We start from the raw sequence: 21,757 nt of genomic DNA, 5'->3' as shown, positions 1-21,757 counted from the left end.
AGCCGAAAGCTGAAACTATACTTGTTCTCTGCATGAAAAAAAAAATGTCATCTAAATGAAACTTGGTTCAAGAAATGCATAGGCACTCCACACATTTATTGGGGTTGTGCCATCAAACTTTCAAACATATATCACTTTATTTCTTGCCAATCACGTAAAACTGTCGTCTCACATTTTCCAGATGTACTATGGTGCAGGCTTACCAGCCGCCACAGCAACATTTCTAGTTTGTGTGTGGGTGCTATTTTTTTAAAGAGTGACGACTGAGAGGGGGAAGGGGGGGGGGCAAACAGAAGAAGGGGTGGTTAAGTAAGGTTGGTTAAGGGTGGTTAATAAGGGTGGTTCAGAGACAGATATGATGTATGCAATTATAGGCCGATTTCATTGCTAAGTGGGGGTTTTTCGAAAATTTTAGAGAAAGTAATACATTTTCGAACAATAAGTTTTTTAAATCGTTGTGATTCTTTGGTCGATTTTCAGTTTGGATTTCATTTCATTTCATTTCATTTCAATTTATTTTCATATTTCTCACATATATCACAATAAAGTATATAGATACGAAAATTATACAAAACATAAATTAGATGAAACTTCACCGAAATGTACAAGTTTGTCTTGGTATAAACACAAGGTCTGTATACATGCGAATTGAACTGGTCATGATGCGAAAAATATGATGGGGCCTGCGTAAAAGCATTAGCTTGTACAGCCGCAAGTCCGCTGTAAATCAGGTTAGGGGAAGTTTAAAATACAGATATTTTTAAAGACCATTCTATAACTGGGGGAGCCGATTAAACCAACAAAAAAAAAAATCCGATCAAATAAGTGTTACTAAATAAAATATAGAAGTGTAACTGAATAGAATATAGAATATAGATTTCGACGAAAACATAATGCAACCCTCACTTTACTTGCATTTATAGAAAAGTTAACCACTTCTTTAGAAAATTTCTCAAATACAATTGGTATATTCCTGGACTTCTCCAAGGCCTTTGACATGATTAACCACAAAATCTTTCTTTATAAATTACAGCATTACGGCTTCCGTGGAAAGGCCTTGGAGTGGTACAGGAGTTACCCGACCAATAGACAACAGTTCGTTTATGTCGTCTATAATATACTCATCTGTACCATGTGTGATATTTCTTGTGGTGTACCCCAAGGTAGCTTATTAGGCCCCTTTTATTCATCATTTATATCAACAGTTTTCATAGATCTTCGTCTACACTCTCGTTCATTTTATTTGCTGATGACTCCAGTTTATTTTATTCTCACAGAGATCCCCAAATTCTCCTGCAAGTTATCAATGAAGAGCTGAAACATATTACACAATGGATACGGGCAAACAAATTATCACTTAATTTGCAAAATACTAAGTTTATGCTTTTAGTATTAATTCCCTTGAAAAGCTGCCTGGCAATGTTGTACTTGATGACACTTCGATTGAAATTGTTTTTTGGTGTTAATAATAATAATAATAACTCAGTATTTATATAGCGCTTATCAATAAAATCCTCTAAGCGCTTTACATAGTATATACCTAAACATAAACTACTGCATAATCCAAAATACTATAATTTACACACATAATTAATCACTTAAATGATAATAATAACTACATAAATACACGGTTATTTACACTACAATGAAAAACACAATACCCTCAACAGGCTGGTAACATTTAACTGAGCAACTAATTACCAAAGAGATAAGTCTTGAGTGCAGTTTTGAAACTGTTGAGGGATGGCTGATTTCTTAGGCTCAAGGTGAGTGAATTCCAGAGTGAAGGGGCGGCGACTAAAAAGGCTCTGTCACCATGGGTGTGGGAGACTACCTTAGGGACTTTCAGGAGATTCTGTTCAGCTGATCGTAGAGAGCGGGATGGTTGATATGGAGAAATCATGCTAGAGATATGTGGGAGATTTCCCTTGAAGACTCTTAAATGTGATAACTGATCTTGAACAGAATGCGCTTATCGATGGGTAACCAGTGTAGTTGTTGAAGAGTATTTGATACATCATGTTTCCTAGGAACCCTCTGGACAATCCTGGCTGCGGTGTTCTGGATTCTCTGAAGTTGGCTGATCAGGGATTGTGGGAGTCCAAACAAGAGGCTGTTATTGTTGTCAAGTCTACTGGTTATAAATGCATGAACTAAAGCCAACGTCGCTGGAGTAGTGAGATACTGTCTAGTCTGTCCTATCCTTCGGATGGCTATCATGGCAGAACGGCAGATAGAGCTGACATGTTCTTTCATTGTGAGATGTTGATCCATGATGCAACCAAGATTCCTTCCGAATGGGGATGCTTCCACCACTAGATCTCCAACTCCAACGGACAGCTGTTCAGGCATATTGATATGCCGAAATCGTGATGAGAAATGAACAATTTCAGTTTTTGCATCATTCAGTGTAAGCATGTTCTCGTGAGACCAAGCTTTGATATCTGCGAGGCATTCACTGACAAGAGAGAGTGATTGAGCCCTGTCACTCGATCGGAAAGTGAAATAAATTTGGGTGTCGTCAGCGTACATCATCACTTCCAATCCATGCACTTTAACAATATCATCGGAGCACCATAGAGTGTGTAGGTAAGTGGACCCATTACAGATCCCTGTGCTACACCACACGTGTCGCTGTAAACGCTTGAAGATGAACCGTTGATCATCACGACATGGGATCTGTTAGCCAGGTATGACTGAGGACTATACCGCCAAATCCATAGCGTTCAGCCAACCTCAGGAGCAAGATTTGATGGTCGATAGTATCGAAAGCCGCACTATAGTCCAAGAGAACAAGCACGACTTCCTGGTGGCCATCCAGCGCCAGAAGAATGTCATTTTGGACCCTTATCAGTGCTGTTTCCACGGAATGATTGGCTCTGTATGCTGACTGTACATCTGGCAGAAGGTTATTGATATCCAGATAGTCCTTGATCTGGCTTGCAGCTATTCTCTCAACCAACTTTGCGACAAAGCTCAAGTTCGATATGGGACGGTAACTACTGAGTTCATTACGAGGAAGGTTGTCCTTCTTCAGCCTGGGTGTTACAATTGCCTGCTTCATGCTCTCTGGTACTTCTCCTGCCTGAAGACTGCCGTTGACCACCTTTGTTAAGATAGGAAGTAGGGCTGACGAACACCTTTTCAATAAAGACGTCGGGATAGGGTCCAGATTACATGTAGAAATTGATGTTAATTTGATAGTTTCCAGCACTGTGTCATCAGTGACAACATCAAATTCCCCCAAAGTAGCGGTACAATTCTCAGTGACTTTAACCGACATATCTCGAAGGGGGCAACTGTTTAACTCAGCCCTCAATTTCTGGATTTTCCCATCAAAGAAGTTTCCAAAAGAGGTGGCAAGTTGCAGGTCAGAGTCATGTTCTGGAAGAACTGTCTGTGACGTCGGTGCGGAGAGGCTGCTCGCCAAGCGAAAGAGGGCACGGCTGTCAGCAACACCTACCTTTTCCAGGAAATAGTTGGATTTTGCTTGCAGAAGTTCCTTGTTGTATGATTTACAACTATCTTTGTAGATTTCTTTGTTAAGAGTTAGTTTCGTTTTTCTAGCACGACGTTCCTTCTTTCGTCGCTCTTGCTTAGCACGGCGCAAGCTCTGAGTGTACCAAGGTGCATGTGGCCTCATGATAACATCTTTCTCTTCTATTTGAGCATGCTCATCAAGGATTCCTCGAAGCTCTCGATCATAGAGTTCCACGAGTTGTTCCGGAACAGTTGGTAGATCATCACTACATAAATCCGAGGAAGTGATGTCAATACAGAACCTGTCCATGGCAATGTCCTTCAGTTTCCTAGCAGTAATGTGTCGCTTAATTGGATCGGGTCTTCTCGTATTCAAGCGACACATAATTGCAGAATGGTCTGATGGTAGACTCTGCGATGTTGTAACTGACGATACCAGGGAATCGTCGTCCCTAGAAATAATGAGGTCTAAGGTATGGCCTGCCGTGTGCGTCGAGCATGCAACATGATTCTTTAACTTAGACATTTGGAGGATGTCCAGGAAACTAGACGCATCAGCACTATCCGACTTCTCAATATGTATGTTAAAGTCACCGGCAATGATCAGTCTCTGAGGTGATGCGAGAAGTATCTCCAGTAAGGACGAGAACTCCCTATAGAAGGTAGCACTTGAAAGCTTATTCTTCTTCGAAGCTGGTGGTCGATAAAGTACAATAAGTCAGAAAGTACACGAGATGTCATGGAAATTTCATGTCAACGGTGGCTGTAAGATTAAATCTCGGAATATTTGAATCATTAATAAGTTGAAGTATTTTTTCCTCACTCATATACTTTAATTCTCATATTTCTATATTTGAACTACGGTATATACTTGCTTGGGGTAACACCCTCCAATATTTGATTGATAAATTGTATTTATTTGAAAAAAAAGTTTTGAAAATTATTTGTCACTTACAACCATGGAATTGTTTTTGAATAGTAAAATTTTGAAGGTCAAGGACTTATATTTATATCAATTAGGACAGTTTATGTTTTATTTCTGGAAAAATGAGTTGCCTAAAGTATTTGATAATGTATTTTGCAGAAATATTAGTTTTCACAAGTACCATACAAGAGACGTTCATCCAAATAACAAGAAGCTACTTGTCGCTCATAGATCTATCCGACACCATGGACAGAATATATGGAATTCTCTTCCCGAACAAATTAAAGCAAGCACATCACTTTTTTTTCTTTTAAAGCAAACATGAAAAAGTACATTATATCAAGTTATGGGAATTAGCTGATATCTGACCTTTGTAACCAAAAACTAAGTAGATTAATTTTTAATGTTTTGATACCCCCCCCCCCCGAGTCTCCTTACATCAAACTATTCAATAAACATATTTAAGTTTTCCTATCTTAAGGCCGTGTCACACCAGCCTTGCGTGCGACTTCCGAAGAACATTTTTGCTATCCGGAGGTCCCCGCAGATGACCCGCACATGACAGTACCTAGCATGTATCTCAAAAGTAGTTACCCGGAGGTGCGCACGCTGGCTCTATTTACCCGCTGCCAAAAAAGGCCCTGTCACACCAGCTAAGCGGGCTTATTGCGTATGGGGATTTTGCAGCACGCAGAATAATTTCTGCGGCCGGATAAGGTTTAGGGCGAGTTTGGCGTGGGTATTACACGATAAACGCGTGATACCTAAGTCCTTCTTGCGTGTATTCCGTTGAACTGCATGTTAGGCGCGTGGGTGTCACGTGATAGCTTCGTGATAGCTTCTTTTATGTCAGTTACGGGCGACATACGGGCTCTGCGAAGTACCTGCGCCACAACTGCGTGTTATCTGCGTACTAGTCGCCTGCGAGGTGAGTGCTAGCCTGAACAATAGGCTGGTTCGAGTGGATGGGCAAACTTTGTCAACTAGCTTTCAAGAAGTGAAGATGCCCCGTAGACGGAAAGTGCACAAGGGCAGAGAACGTCCAGTGGATGGACAGCCACAAAGCCCGGAAGATTAACAACAAATGCATCAAAATGCTGCTGAAGTCCATTCGGCGGATGAAGTCCTGTCCGAAAGGGACCAGGTAGTCCTCGACGCCACAGAGGACAGAGGACAAAGAAGAGAATGAGCCCACAAATGGCACGCACTCCCTTCACATTGGCATAGATCAGCGGGCAACTTACCTACTTCAAGTGGGTCAAATGCCTGTGAATTGCGGCGGCTACGGCCCCCTACGGGTGTTCTGCGTGGAACTCTTCGGGCAATCCTCGCGACTCATCCGGAAATAGTTTTGGTCATGCTCAAAACTTTGCTGCGGGAAAATTGGACTAGCGTGCGCACCTTCGGGCAACTAAGGACGAGATAAGTGCTAGGTACTGTCAAGTTCGGGCCAACTGCGGAGAGCTCCGGGTAGCAAATTTGTTTCCCCGCAAGTCAAGCCGCAAAACTTCCCCAGATACGGTGTGACAAGGCCTTGAGCATGCTCAAAACTTGTTCCGGAAGAGTCACGGGAGTTGCCCGTAGAGGTACGCGCAGAACACAAGTAGGAAACCCTTACCGGTAGCACCTCACAGGCAACTCCAAAGCAGGTACTTCGCAATCCCCGTAAGTCGCTCGTAACAGAAAATGGATCGGTTTCAAAGCTCTCACGCCAGTCACACGGAACGCACGCAAGTAGAAGCTAAGTAGCACGCGTCTAGTAAGTAAGAAACAAGTGCGAAAATTGCAAACGTTCTTGTCCGCCCGCGGAAAATCTTCTACGTGCTTAAACTACCTCCTCGCCAAAAGCCCGCGTAGCTTGCCCGGACAGGTGTGACACCGCCTTTAAAAAGGCACCTAGTATCGCGCGCCTGTTGGGCTCTTCCACTTGCACCAGCTTTCACCTCACTCACCTCATTCTCTGTATATAGAGTGTCTATTGTCACAAATGTACACACTAGTAGTTATAATGTATGATGTACAGCATACATGATTGTTTTAATGTGTATGTACACAGGTTGACAAGATTAATGGAGAACATTCTATTTGGTATAGATATAGTACATACAGGCTGACCAGATCAGTGGAGAATTTTCTAGGTGGTATGCAATGTAGCTATACCGTACATGCATGTAACAGGAAATACATTATAGCTCACTCAATCTAGAATGATTTCACCCATTCCAGAATGTTCTGGGAAGTGCTTACATGTTTGGCTGAGTGAGGCACTGTCCCTGTAGCCCATTGTGATTGGTAGTTAATTTTGGCAATGATGTTATGCAGTGAGTCATCCAGGATTCCTGGAACTAGGATTTGCTAGTATGTTCAGGTGTGTGGCCCCAGGTTGGAGAGAGTTACAGAATGTGCTAGAAGGGGGTGAATGGATAGTATATAAGCCAGAGAAATTCTGCAGTAGGCAGAGTACCCAACACCTCTGCTCTGAGAGTTACGTCACTTCTGGCTCTGAAGCGACTTGTTATAGTCAGTCCTGTGTTACCTGCTGACCTGTTATGTTAGTGGAGATAAGGCCTGGGAGACATTTTGCCTGCAGATAATTAATTTGCCTACATTGGAGATAGACTCCATTTTAATGCAACGGACATTGTTACGGCGAAGCTGTGACGGGCTGGACTCCTAGCTGGATATTATTAAGTGAATTATCATTCAACGCATCGACTGGACGTAGTCATCACAACGTTGGATTCTGCACATTTCGCTGTATACATATACCCTGGATCTTTACCCCGGATTTATACCAAGGATTATCGCAACCTGCGCCTCTGGATTTACGTCGGAGGTATCATTCAACGGTGCATCACGGATCATTCATCTGTGCATCGAACATTGTATCTGGACACTACCAGGGAACTGTAGGGACTTTGCGATTTGTGATCTAAGCTTGGAATACATGTAAGTGATTCCATTACTGACTTATATTTGTTTCTAGTGATCATTATTGTACTGATGTGAAAACCGATTACGAGTCTGTACCCACAATATCACTGTTAATAAACCGCCTGAACATTAGTTGATGGTTTCTTTTGTGCGATCATTCTCAGTGTGATTTTGGTCGTAACACTATACAATTTTTGTTGTTGCAATGTGATGCCAGAATGTCACCGTTTTTTTTTCTAGCTTTTTCTTTTCTTTTCGATAAGTATACAAGATGTATGTTTTGCCCATTTTCTTTTTTTCTCTCTCCCTCTCTTTCAAGGCTGTCGTATCTTCAAGCTATATGCTTATTTGACGACAGTCTTCTGCATTTACAGTCCCAATACATGTGCCATAATTCAGTCAGATCATTTGATTCACTTTATCCCGAGTGGTTCCTAATTGAGATGTTCTCTTTTTCTGTAATCTGTACATGTATACAATATCTCAGTTTTATATTCGGATGTACACACTGTATGTTCTATTGTCTTGCAAACAAAAAGAAATGACTGTATTTCATTTGTAATATATATTCGATGCAGAAAATTCCTAAGAAATTCATTTGAATTTGAAAAAAAATCCAATTCATTTCATTTACCCTTATACTCCACACAACTTTTGCCCATAATACTTTTGGAAAATTTTGGAACCAATTAAAGGACAAGTTCACCTTCATAGACAAGTGGATCGAGTGAATGCAGCAATATTAATGGAACACTTTACCAGAGTTTTGAGGAAAATCGGACAATCCGTTTAAAAGTTATGAATTTTTAAGCTACTACTTAGTCACTGCTGGATGAGAAGGATATACAGCTTGTGATGTCACATGTGTACAACGATTTAAAGAAAATATAAAGAAATTCAAGATATATTCACTTTTCTCGCATAATAAAAGAACACTTGACTTCCCTCTTTCAGAAGGCAAGGGGAAATAATATTACCCTTAACATACGTCAGTGACGAGTCAAAGAAATGTGCACTTTTTTCAAAAAGTAAAATTTTGTTAAATTTTCTTTATGTCTTCCTTTATCGTTGTACGCATGTGACATCATACACTGTAGTAGTCTTCTCATCCAGCAGTGACTGTGCAGATACTTTAAAAGTTCATAACTTTTGAAGGGATTGTCCGATTTTCCACAAACTTTCACTGGTGTGTTCTACTAATATTGCTGTATTTACTCAATCCACATGTATATGAAGGTGGACTTGTTCTTTGAGTGATGATCTACAAGATGCACCGAGCCTTGCTGTATTCAAGAGAAAATTAAAGAGAGTTTTCGTTGGTTCTTAAACGATATTCGGCTTATATATATACGGGCAATTCCATGGGAATGTGGACATGGTACTAAAATTTCAAGTTCATCATATTGCAAAAGAATTACTCATTATGTATTACCCATATATTGAAGTTAAAGAAACTCAAAGAATTATATCAATCGGTCAAATATTTCCCGAGAAACAGCTACAAAATGTTGAAGACAATTTATCAGTCATCCAAATACATGCTTAACTTAATATAATTTTTTAAATAGAAAAATTCTGCTAGCACTTCAATTAATTTATTTCAAAGAAGCAAATTGGTTCTATACTTCAGTCTCCCATGAGGAAATTTCTATGCCACCTTCAACAAATTTTAATCACCACATGAAAGTTCAGCCCTTGAGCCATGTAACGCGAGTTACCGAAACAAGAAATATTTTTCATTCTGAAGGAAGCAGTGGAGGTAATTTGTTGGGAATCATAATTTGCTAAATTCATCACACCCTGATACTGTACACAGGATATTGACTTGAATAAACACTGTCATCACATTAAAAAATGTCAATGAAAAGTGTAACGCGAGCTACCATGTAACGCGAGTTACCGGCATGTAACGCGAGTTACCGACTATAAACACAAGTTTCCACCAACATAAGCAAATTTTAACACTTAGTTGAGCTAGATTGTGGTGAAAACAAGCAAATGCAGTGTTATACACACTATGCTGGACTGAAACAAAGGAGGGTAGCCTAATAAACTGTGATTGTATAATAACTAGCATCAAGGCCACTGATCACATGCCACATTGAAGAGTCTAGCCATAGGCTTTCACTGCATGTGTACATACATACGTACATCCAGCAGTGAATGAGAACATATAATTTATCTTCTGAATTTCCTGCATCAGTATTACATATATATATATATATATATATATATATTTTTACAAAATGCTATAAAGCAGCAAGTGTTGATTCTAATCCTTATTTGGTGGTCTACTGAAGATGACGCCTGTCCGGTGATCAGGAGGTTGTGGGTTCGAATCCTGCTCGAGTATGTGTGCCCATGATTTTTTATCATGGCTACTACTAAAACACTGATCAATTCAGTGCTTATTTACGTTAATGTAGGGCAATTTGTCAATCAGTTGCAATGAAAACATCTCAATGGAAGAATTTCATGAATTTGAATAATAACGCAGTTACCCGCTGCATGATATAAGGATTAGAACCAACACTTCCTGTCGGGTGGAAGTTTGGTGGTCTATAGTGGAGATGATGCCCGTCCGGAGATCAGGAGGTCTTAGGTTCTAATACTGCTCGAGTATGTACGCCCATGACTTTTTTTATCATGGCTACTACTAAAACACTGATCAATTCAGTGCTTATTTATGTTGATGTAGGGTAATAAGCCAGTTCGTAATTACACTGTAGCTCATGTACATTGGTACAAAAGACCTTTCTTTTTTCTCAGTTGGTTCGGCACTTCACTCATTTTCAAAGCGGCATAATGCATAAGCTTGCCCGACATAACAATTTATGGAATTCATGTTCAAAAAAAGAATGAGCTAGCATTTAGATCAGGGGATCAGAATACTCCCATCAGTTTATAATTTAGCAGGCATCCATTTCATTGTTTTGTATTGAATGCAGTAACAGCTTATTTCCTTTTATATTGCAAAATACCATTCTTGCTGTCAGGTGGATGTGCTGGCAAGCATCATTTAGATAAGGATCACATGAATAATCATTGCATCACAGATGCTTATCTCAGTGAATTCACAAACCAAAATGCCTGTTGGTACAAATGACCTTTTTTCTGCTCATGGGCAAAGTGGAATTACGAACTGGTCTATTTGTCAATCAGTTGGAAAGAAATGTATTAGTTTTCACTCCTCACAAAGATAGGATTTTAATTTTTGAAAGATTGGAAGCGTTTTTGTAAACTTGTAGATATGATTTGATACTTTTATGTTTTATTTCAAAAAGACTTTAAACATTTTTCATCTTTAGACTCTGAAAATTACAATGTACTTATACACCTAAATCATCTGGGTATATATTCAAACATATTCAAGGTCTCCATGAGGAGTGAAGCTCTTATTAGTCTTAAACACATTCTTCTCTATCAATTGGGTTTATTAGTAAAATATTTATTTAACATTTATTCATTTTATTAACTACAAAAATAAGCACCTCTCAAAATATTCAACACAAGATCCAGTGCCATCAGAACAGTTGTATGTCATCAATTTGTGTCATCCTGTGTTAGTGGACATAATGTAACGCGAGTTACCGATATAAAGGCTCCCTACATTTTACCAGGTCATTGTTACTCAACTTTGATAGTGTTAATTTATGAGTCCTAACCCACTATCAATTCAAGGTAGGAAAACTTTTATCAAGATTGTCTAGTATGAGGAGACTTTCGAAAAAGAGGCCTTTATAGAATTGACCATGTCCTTTTTGTGTAACGCGAGTTACCAAAGTTAAATGTTTCAAGAATCCCAACATGTTTGTCCTTTATTTTTCTTTTTGGATTCATTTAGTTGGTGTACGTCTACTTAACCCATGATGAAAAAAGTGACTTGTAGATCTTACCAATTACAAAGATATAGGCACATTATCCCATAAATGTACCCATTATTTGTAACGCGAGTTACCGTGGAATTGCCCGTGTATATATATATTTTTTTCATCTTGTTCTTAACACTTTTTTGTAAATCATGTTGCCCATGCAAATGAACAGTGTCTGGCAATAGCTCATCATGTGCTGTGGACCCCTGCTTCCTCTCGATATCTAGTCCTCTTCTCCTTCCCTCCCTTTTCTCTTCTTCTCCTTACATCCTTCCTTCTCCCTCTAGCTTGTCCCTTCCCTTTGCCTCATTGTTTGTCCTGTTTCCGTTCTTGTTTACTGTGACCGTCTTTGTACCTGTGCGTGTGTGTGTGTGTGTGTGTGTGTGTTTCCGTACCTCTGCATTTATTGTATTGTAAATTCAATGTATTGAGTGGCTCACATTCCTACAAGCTTGTCTTTTACGTAGGTCCCTCTTTTCCATGAACGCAATTATTTTGAACAATTAGTAAATAGTTTCATAATAATATGCATTTTTTGTTGTATAGAACCTACATTGTACGTTTTGTTTTCATTCAATTTGTGCCACTTAAGAGGACGTAACTCTCTTCTGTACTCAATAATCTAGGAGCCAAGGACTTACTTTTAAATGAAGCTGAAATGTTGGTATTTGAGTATGGGAATACTGAACAGAATCGACCCTCCTGTTGGGATACTAGTAGTCTGGCTTCCAGACCCTCTGCTCGTACTATTTCGCTATGCAGGATATTGACGGCCTCAACGTCGAAAACTGGTATAGTTTGAGGTGGTTTTGTCCTGCAAAGGCGGCGACTTCGTCACCGCGGAGTCCAGTTGGCGAAGGATCTGGAAACCAGACTATACTGTTAAGGAATAAGTGTTCAACTATACAAATTTTGCTAGCATTTCATCAGTGGTAAAAAAAAACAAAGAGAAGCAAAGACATGCAAACATGAAGGCGAGCCAGATATGTTTTGGTTCAAAATGATGCTTCGACTGCGCTTCAGTGTAGGTAAAGAATCTCCCCCCCCCCCCCCCCCCCCCCCCGTGTGATAGCACGACACATCCTTTATAGGCTCTTTTTTTTGCGGGAGGGGGTGTGGGTGTGTCACCATCCCCGTGCCAGTGAGTCCAGTGTGTACAAATTTCACATGCATTCATATGGGCAGGAAATTAATGTAGCACACAGAGGGTTAACGCAGCTGTCTCGCACAGATATCTTCATCGCATGTGCAGAGATACAATAGAGGTTTCGAGATGTGCGTGCAGAGTTAAAACTACTGATCACTTGTTTTGAGCTGTTCGTGCAGAGTTAAAACTATACAGAACTTTCGAGATGTGCGCAGTGTTGAAACTAGTGATCAGAGGTTTTCTTTGCCCGTGCAGAGTTAGAAACCTCTGAACAGTAGCTTTAACTTTGCGCGCACATCAGTTAAAACCTCTCCGGTGGTTTTAAACCTCCTATCAGAGTTTTCCCCGACTTTTGCAACACATGGCGTTCCATACGTCCAGCGCCGCGCGCGAATATTTTTTTCGTACATAGAAACGCTACAGGACATGAATTATTCATAAGTTTAGCTGAAATTTTGAAGTGCGCAAGCGCATAGACTTAGCCAACTTGTACACAATGAACGGGCTCGACCACAGAACTCTTACACATAGAAGAATCACTCGCCATCCGTTTTGTCGCCGTCGCTCGACTCATTGTCACGTGACGTCCGCCATTTTGCTTAGCGGAACTTTTTTGCGTGCAAATCCCAGCAGACGCTATCCATATACAGTGACTGCATGTTGTACCGTGTTTTTCTGACCCTGAACGAGGCATTAAAATGCCGTATTGTGCGGCTGTAAACTGCATGAATCACTTGACAAAAGGATTTGGAAACAGGTAAGTTTGACACCAAGCCATGATGAGAATAACAAGTAATTAATTCCCCAAGTAACGTTACAATTAGGCGGATCAGTCGTATGTTGGCTTTCTTGTGAGCGCAGTAGCAAAGGTAGTCCCAGACACTGGAGTTTGTGTTTGCCGTCGACATATGTGTTTACCACCAACTACCAAAATATGCAAAATAAAAAAGATCAAGTAGGCCTAATTTAGGCCCTGGGGCTATACACTCTGAACGTTGTGTGTTGGGGCAAGCAGCTTTGTACATGAAACATCTATTTATGTAAATTTGAGCTTAGGTGTAAACTTTACAAGTAGATTTATTCTTGTCTAGCTAGAGTCACAGTACCAGTGGTGGGTCAGTGTCAGTGACAACACTACAGTCGTTAAGTAGATACTAGATTGTCTAGACTGACTGTGTACTCTAGTATTAAAGTACTTTGTAGAGTAATAGTAGTAGTAGTAGTAGTAGTATGAACAGTTGTAGGGTAGACTGAAGTTCCAATGATATTGATAATACTGAATAAATTTAACTATTCTACTCAAACTACTTGTACTTACTTTATACTAGGTAATGTCAGTGTCACGTCTGCACTGAGTCTGTAGATTCTAGTTTCTGCCCAATTTCTGGTAACCTTTATCTGTTTATTTTTACTTCTGTCTGAATTAGCTAGACCTGACTGATGCGTAACTCACTAACTGTTATTGCGCTGACATGTAAGTCTCTTCTTACAACAAAGTTAGGGGTGATATTGGATATAAACTGTCAGCTGCCGGTGCCTTGTTATTAATCTTATCAGGAGCTTTCCATGGACCATGTCCATGCATGCAATCATCATCATGCTTGCCATAGTTGTATTGTAGGTACACATGTTTTATGATTATGAATATGAGGTCTATACAAATCTGATATGGTAATAATTTTCACATGTATCATATGTTCTCTGTGTGTTAAAAATCCTAGATTTCCAAGAAGGGGTGTTGCTCTTCGCCAAAGATGGATTGTGAACATGAGAAGAGACCACTGGATTCCCAAATCATACTCTACCTTGTGTTCTGACCACTTTGAAGAGAAGTACTTCGATCGCACCGGCCAGATAACAAGACTGCGGGCAGATGCTGTACCAACTTTATTCAACTTTCCACAACATCTCATGAGGGTACATGCAGAAGAACAAATTTTAATTTTGCATGTTAGGTGTTTGAAATTTGAGTTTTAGTTTTGAAATCCGTCCGACCAGGAGCAGACATATACCCTTGTGTGTATGTCTGCTTCAGAAACGGATTTTAATCTACCATCACATCGCATCCTGGTCGCTGATGAAGAATGCGATGACTAACCTGTTTGGTGTCTTGTTTCTAAATAATGCGCTTTCCTCGCCAGGATAAAGCGTTTTGAGGTCTATTGCCATAGGTTTTTATCACATTCACATCTGTTCTTTCAAACTATATTGCAGGATTTTATTTTAAATGGTGCTTAACCTAACAAGAGCAAGTGCAATTTTGCACTACATGTGTATATGAATGTGTTGCCTTTGTTATCATTGCCAAGAATGCCTTTCATATTCTTGCCAGACAGTGTCCATTATTCATGGATTTATTTTATGTTGTTGCCACATTGCCAATTTAATGCATGTTCATGAAACATTGCTTTTGCAATATGCAATATTTGTCATATGTATTTGCGAGACTTGTCTTGCCTACATATTGTTGCCACATTAAAATTTCGTACTATACCATAGTATGTTTTCACACTCATAAGGATTTCATTTTGAATTGCGCTTGAAGCGAACAAGTGCAAGTGAAATCATGGATTATACAGTATTGCCTTTGATATTTTTTTTTATTATTCTTGCCAGTGTCCATTATTCATGGTTTTATTTTGCTGCCATATGCTAAGTGATTGTACGTGCATTTGCTTTCATGATATATAAGACATGTAGTTGTCATATTTGTGACACTTGTTTTGCCTACATGTACATACTTTGAGATACAGTGTAGTATGTTTTCACACTCTTTAGATTTCACTTTGAATTTCGTTTGAAGTAAACGGGTGCGTGTGAAATCTTGCATTATACAGATGTTCATGTATTGCCTTTAGTTGATATTGTTATGCCAAGAATGCGTTTGATATTCTTGCCCGACAGTGTTCATTATTTATTGATTTTATGTTGTTGCTATATTGCATGATAGTTGATTATACAGGCATTTGCTTTCGTGATATACAACATTTGTTGTGTATATCTGTGATACTTGTTTTGCTTACATGTTGTTACCAAATTATGTTTTCATACTACGCAGTACGTGTATGGGATAGTTTTGTTAAACTCATTACTAAGGATTTAATTTTGAATCATGCTGAGCTAACAAGTGCAAGTGAAATCTTACATTTACAAATGTATTGCCTTTAATACTGTAGCCAGGAATGCCTTTGGTGTTCTTTTCAGTGTCCATAATTCGTAGATTTATATTGCCATAGTGCATGCGGATCAACACAATATGTTTTCATACTATACCATAGTGCGTTTTTACACTCATTAGGATTTTCTTTTTGAATCACGCTTGAAGCTATCAAGGGCAAGTGAAATTGTGCACTATATTGATGTATTGCCTTAGATAATCTTGCCAGACAGTGTTCATTATTCATGAATATTATGTTGTTGCCCTATTGCATGTCCATTATAGATGTATACATTTGTATATGCATTTGCTTTTGTGATTACAATAGATGTCACAAATTTGCGACACTGGTGGTCTTGCCTATCATTTGCATAATATGTTCCTGACGCATGTACTGCCTGTGATTATAGCCGCCGTATTAGGTATGATAATGGTACATGTACTTCAAGCAAATGGTATATTACTGTACTGTGGTTGATTCTCAGCAATCAACTTTGACCTTGATAAATGTCGAATAAATTGTAAAAAATCAGGAAAATTAACTCTGTCCAACTTAACTTCCTGGGTTTTTTTTTGTGGGAAGACAATCTTGAAAGGAGTTCATGCTTGTAATGTGTGTGTGTGAGTGTGTGAATACATATATATATATATATATACATACATACATAGATAATTATATATATATATATATATATATATATATATATATAAATGTATATTGATTGAGTACCAGGTAGTCTACTTGTTGGTGCAGCAATATCATGATATCGAAAGTAAAACAGGAACCAAGTTCATGTTGATCACCAACAATTTATTTACAGCACACAAATATTTGAGCGATATACGATTCGCTCTTTCTCAAGTGTTGTTGCAAATCGCTCAAAAATTGGTGTGGTGAAATAAATTGTCGGTGATTAGCATGAACTCGATTTCTGTTTTATTTCATGTATATGCCTATAGGCCTATTGCTTCCTATACCAATATGTGCAATAGTGATAACTACATTGTACTACACACTACTAATGATAATGATAACAGCAGGAATATAGATAATTAAGGTGATGTTGTCTTCCAAATTTCTAATATGTTGAACGAGTATATGTCAGATGGGGAAGATGTATTACATGATCATATCCACAAATCATTGATTTTTACAACTGGACTGACTGGAAATTTAATTTGACCTGTTTAATGGGAGAAAAATCAAAAGCACGAACACACATCTTCTTACAATATCATTGGAGGGGAAAAAATGCAAGACATAGGGTTGAGAGGGGTATCAGAAAAATGGCAGGACACAGACAAGGACAGGCGCGCGTCTTAGATTATTTTATACCAAAGCAGATCACCAGGTCTCCGAAGTCAAATAGATCTATCCGAAAGAGGAAAAAACACCTGTTTCAATACAGACAACTTTCAGGGAAGAGTGTGAAATAAATATGAGTACATGAATCTGTGGTCAACGCTGGATTGAGAAGTACCAGTTTGACAGCTTACAAGTTCAAGTAAATATCAAGGGCTATGAGCGGCTGTCATACTGTCCGATCCTAGAGTACTCGCGAGGCCGAGGAGCTGCTGAGGTTCCGCTAAGCAACATGGCGGCGTGTGCACTGAGGCATCACATCCGGGGCGCGCGGTGGCGACACCGAGCTCAGCGGGTTGTGAATGGGTGTGATTCTTCTATGTGTAAGAGTTCTGTGGGCTCGACTCGCACAGCCCTACTCTCTGTGTACACATGCAGCGAACTACCTATTATATTACTAGTAGTAGTAGTACCTGTGTATGTGTGTGTATGTGTGTGTGTGTGTGTGTGCGTGTGTGTGTTGTGCATGTACATACGTTCGAGCGTAAACATGTCACTGCACTCACGTGGTTCGTCCGATCAATGAACAACATGCAGGAAAATAACTGTCGCTTGCGATAGCTCTACAACACACATCACATTGCACACACATATCACCTTGTACGTCTGATACAATCACGCCGACATATCACCTACTTCTAATTAACTAATCAGTTTGAAAACACAGAATTTGACTCTACTGAAGTTCGATCTACTATTATTACATGTTTACATGTGGATTTGTAATGATCTTGTCGTTGTAATTCGAAAGTGCACTCGAGGTGCTCGAGTCACCATGTTCACTGGCAGCACTGAGAAGTCGATTGTGAATACACGTCTGCTTCATAAATCATAGCCAAGCAGTAGTGGTACGGAGTAGGCCTACTGTGGTAGCGGTGTCAGTTCACGAATACTGCGATAGAGTACCCGATCCACAAAGAAATGTCGTACAAAAGATTTTGAAAGAGCTCTTATTTGGCCATTTATGCATGTACGAATAGTGGTAATGTGGCATCAATTCCACAAGCCTATGGCTGTAGAAGTTGTGACTTGTAAAGTTGTACATTTCACGTGAACTACGCAAGTACCATGTACCTGCTCTCCTATCCACGCTGGCTGCATGCCCTGGCTGACAATCACGATACTCTCGGCTATAGCTGCCCGCATATATCCAACGGGGTTACGTAGGACGCTCATGAACTGCGAATCGAATGTAAACTGAATAGCGAGCACGTACGTATGCACGCAGTGATCACACGTGATCATGTATGTAAATAATGTACAGTATGGCGAGTTCCGTTAATCCTGTACAAATAAATTGGCCAAGCCATAGAAATCTGGAAGTCCACGCGCTTGCGCACTTCAAAATTTCAGCTAAACTTATGAATAATTCATGTCCTGTAGCGTTTCAATGTACGAAAAAAAATATTCGCGCGCCGCGCGCGTATTTTTTATTTACACGCAAGCCTGTGGTCTTTCGCAATTACATTCAATGAAACCGCTCGTGATGCGTCTATGCTTACTCCATTTGGTTTGTTTGTTGCGAAGAGTTCTGTGAGTACCCTCCGCTCACGACGATTCGATTCGTACACGTTCATCAGTGAGTGTGTGCACGCGCTGTGAAAGTTTTGCTCGCCGTGGTAGACGTCTATGCTTACTCCATTTGGTTTGTTTGTTGCGAAGAGTTCTGTGAGTACCCTCCGCTCACGACGATTCGATTCGTACACGTTCATCAGTGAGTGTGTGCACGCGCTGTGAAAGTTTTGCTCGCCGTGGTAGACCTGCATCCAATTAGTACATATATAAATACGTATGTAAACGAGTGAGAGTGCGAAAAACAACACAATACCAAAAAAAAAAATCTGACAAGGAGGAGAGGGGGAGAGAGAGAGAAAATCATAAGGAAAGAGATAAAAAAAAAACAATGAATATTCTGTGATATATCATCAATCATGCACAACAGTGATCAATATTATCTGTTTAGTCTAGGTCCAAACATGTTGCGAATTCACGAATTGGCTACAATATAACGAAGAATCAAGAAATGAACTAGGAATGCATTATTTCGCCAATAAAGAATGAGTTTATTGTACTCAAATTTTCGGTGGCCTCCACCTTCTTCGGGAGTCTCGACGGGGAGACCCATCGAGACTCAAGAGTACAATAACCTGATTCTTTATTTTCAAAATAATGCATTTCTAGTTTTTTTTTCTCGATTCTTCGTATAAGTAACAAAACTGCAACAAAGTTCATGCTGTATTCACCAACGATTTATTTCTTCACACAAATTTTCGAGCGTCTCGTCGCCCTTTCTCAAGTGTTGATACTGAGAGAACAATAACAAAATTAAAGTGAAAACTAAGTTTCGGTAAGTGCTTGAGAACCCGTCTAGCGCCATTTCATTTTTGCTTGCAATATATAGAAAGAGTCCACTAAGAAACTTACCTGGCTGACGCGGTTTGCCGGAATGATGAGTCGGTTTGGAGTATTTTGAGAAAAATAATGATAGTAGGAAAACCGACTTTTATTCCAGAAGGCTCCAGACTAACTCGGTCTCGGGAAAAATTCGACCCTACTTCAGACAATTCACACGCAGTAAGTGATCGCCACATTCTACTGACCACTGCATAATACCAAATGAGGCCTAACTGAATGGACAGGAAAGTGCGTGCTAACGTAATCCTGTACAAAACAAAACAAAAATGACAGCGCGCGGTCCTCAGTTGCTGAGACGCGCGGTCTTTGGAGTTTTTGTTGCTGTTTATCAAGCGCCTTTGATTGTTTTAGAGGTGCTTGATAGGCGCACACTAATTTTGCATGCGCGCAAAAGAGGTTTTTGATGCGCGCGTTGTAACAACTCGGACCATTACTGCGAGTAGCCAGAACACGAAGCGCTAGTTTATACAGGCCGCTCCCATAGGACAACACTGTACAATCAGAGGGACAACCATTACAACTCATCCCGCCGTCAAAGCGAAGCCGAGTTATCCCCGAGTCCGAGGTTAGCCTGACCCCGTTCGGGTAAGTACTGAGACTGAACCTTTTTGGTTAATATTTCGCATTTTCGTCGTTACCCATCGAATATCTTGTAATAACATCGTTATCCTGCACATTTCCTAAGCATACGTTCACATTTGGGAGCGAAATTGGATAACTTTTGCAGGCGTACCAGAACTTTGTTTGGGCTTTAAAGGGGCATAGTCCCGGTAGTGTAGATGGCGCTGTTGATGATACTGCCGATCACCGTTAGCATTGATACGAAAGATTACCGAAGTAGAGCTGTCATGAAGAGGAAAGTACGTAGGTGTTGCTAAGTAACGTTGCCTTAGTTGTCTTCTCTGCGCATCACGCAGGCTGTAGTAATGCCAGGGTGCGTGCATATGTGCTTGTTATTATGACATCACAAAAGAAGTTTGCTAAAGCTGTCATCCCACTCAGCCGAATCATGAGCCGAACTGTGATCGGACCACTGACTACAGTGAATCGGACTTCTTCGGACTCGGGAAAGTGGGCCAAAGCGTAAGCGCCAAAGAGAAGTCGACAGCGTATAGGTCTCTATCAAAGACGCTTAACTAATAAGACACGAAAGTGCGCGCTAATCCTGTACAAAACAAATGAACAGCGCGCGGTCCTCATGCGTATTACGCACGTCACCTGAGACGCGCTGTCTTGACACTTGATAAACAACAGCAGCGGCTTCAGGGACAGCGCGTCTCAGGTGATGGGCGTCTTTGCCTGAGACGCGCTGTCTTTGAAGATGTTAGTGAGGTTCACACCTAGGTCCCTTTACCTTAAGGTTTTCTAAACCTCGAGGTTTTGTAAACTACGAGGCACTAAACTCCAAGTTAGCGTAGATGTAGACGCATGTAGTTTAGAAAACCACGACAAAACCTTAAGGCGAAGACACCACGACAACACCACAAGATTTCTTAGGGTGCTGTCGTGGTTTAAGCGCGTATACAAGCGCGCTGTGGCAGCGCGCTTAGACTATGACAGATGTGAACGGAGTTTTGTTAACCACGACGCTCAGTTTTTTCCACAATAGTGCGCAACCCTATGTGCAAACTAGGCGCCCTTTATTTTCTATCGTAGTTATCTTTACCTCGAGGTTTTGCTAACTGCATGTAGGTGTGAACGGCATCGAAGTTTTGTCGTGGTTAGGGGAACGCATTTTTGCGCTCGTGGTTAGTATAACTACAAGTTTTTGGATAGGTGTAGACATGGCTTATGTTGTTTATCAAGCGTCTTTGGGTGCGTTTATAAGATTTTTCTTTTGGCCAGAAACAGTGTTTTGAAACACTGTTTCTGGCCAAACAGTGATTCTAGCTCGAAAAAAATTCTTATAAACGCTCGCCGTGATTTGAAACAGTGTTTTGAAACACTGTTTGTAAACGCACAAAATAGTGCGTTTACAAACAGTGTTTCTGTAGAATCAGTGTTTCAAAAATCTTATAAACGCAACCGCGATCGCAAACACTGTTTATGTGACGTCACAATGCCTTGCGCGCACCCTGTTTGACCTTTTGCCGAGGAAAAACTACGCAGAGTGAGTTGCGCAATGGCACAGTCTGAGCGAGAGCCCCAACACGCTCGGAGAAAAAATCTTATAAACGCTCTCCTGACGAAAGTGTGATTTGAAACAGTGTTTCAAAACAGTGTTTCAAAACAGTGATTCTAGGCCCGCAAAATCTTATAAACGCACCCAGTGATTGTGAGATCATGTTGTTGCCAAATTTTTACCTCCACGAAATAATCCTTATTACTTTAAAATCCCGTTCTTCAAAATAATACCCTTAATCGAAAAAAAACTACGACTATAATTTTTAAATCTTTTTAAGATAATAAAAATACCACTGTCTTTGGAAATGAATGATGTTTCTAGGTGTACTGAGTTTGTACT

The 21,757-nt window shown here is 40.1% G+C and overlaps 1 protein-coding gene across 1 annotated transcript; it reads right to left on the bottom strand.

The window, feature by feature from the left end:
* Nucleotides 1-2,665: 2,665 nt before the first annotated feature.
* LOC139715295 (uncharacterized) lies at nt 2,666-18,024 on the bottom strand. Its single transcript, XM_071626871.1, has 2 exons — nt 17,946-18,024; nt 2,666-4,173 (listed from the first exon to the last, which is right to left on the bottom strand). The coding sequence occupies exons 1-2, from the start codon at nt 18,022-18,024 to the stop codon at nt 2,666-2,668; spliced, it is 1,587 nt and encodes a 528-aa protein (XP_071482972.1).
* Between the last annotated feature and the right edge of the window lie 3,733 nt (nt 18,025-21,757).

This window comes from Diadema antillarum, unplaced genomic scaffold (assembly GCF_040938485.1).
Source record: "Diadema antillarum isolate AM-2024a unplaced genomic scaffold, OU_Dant_1.0 seq00003226_RagTag, whole genome shotgun sequence".
Taxonomy (NCBI): domain Eukaryota; kingdom Metazoa; phylum Echinodermata; class Echinoidea; order Diadematoida; family Diadematidae; genus Diadema; species Diadema antillarum.
Note: the sequence above shows the minus strand (reverse complement) of the source record. Positions and strands in the feature narration are given on the sequence as shown.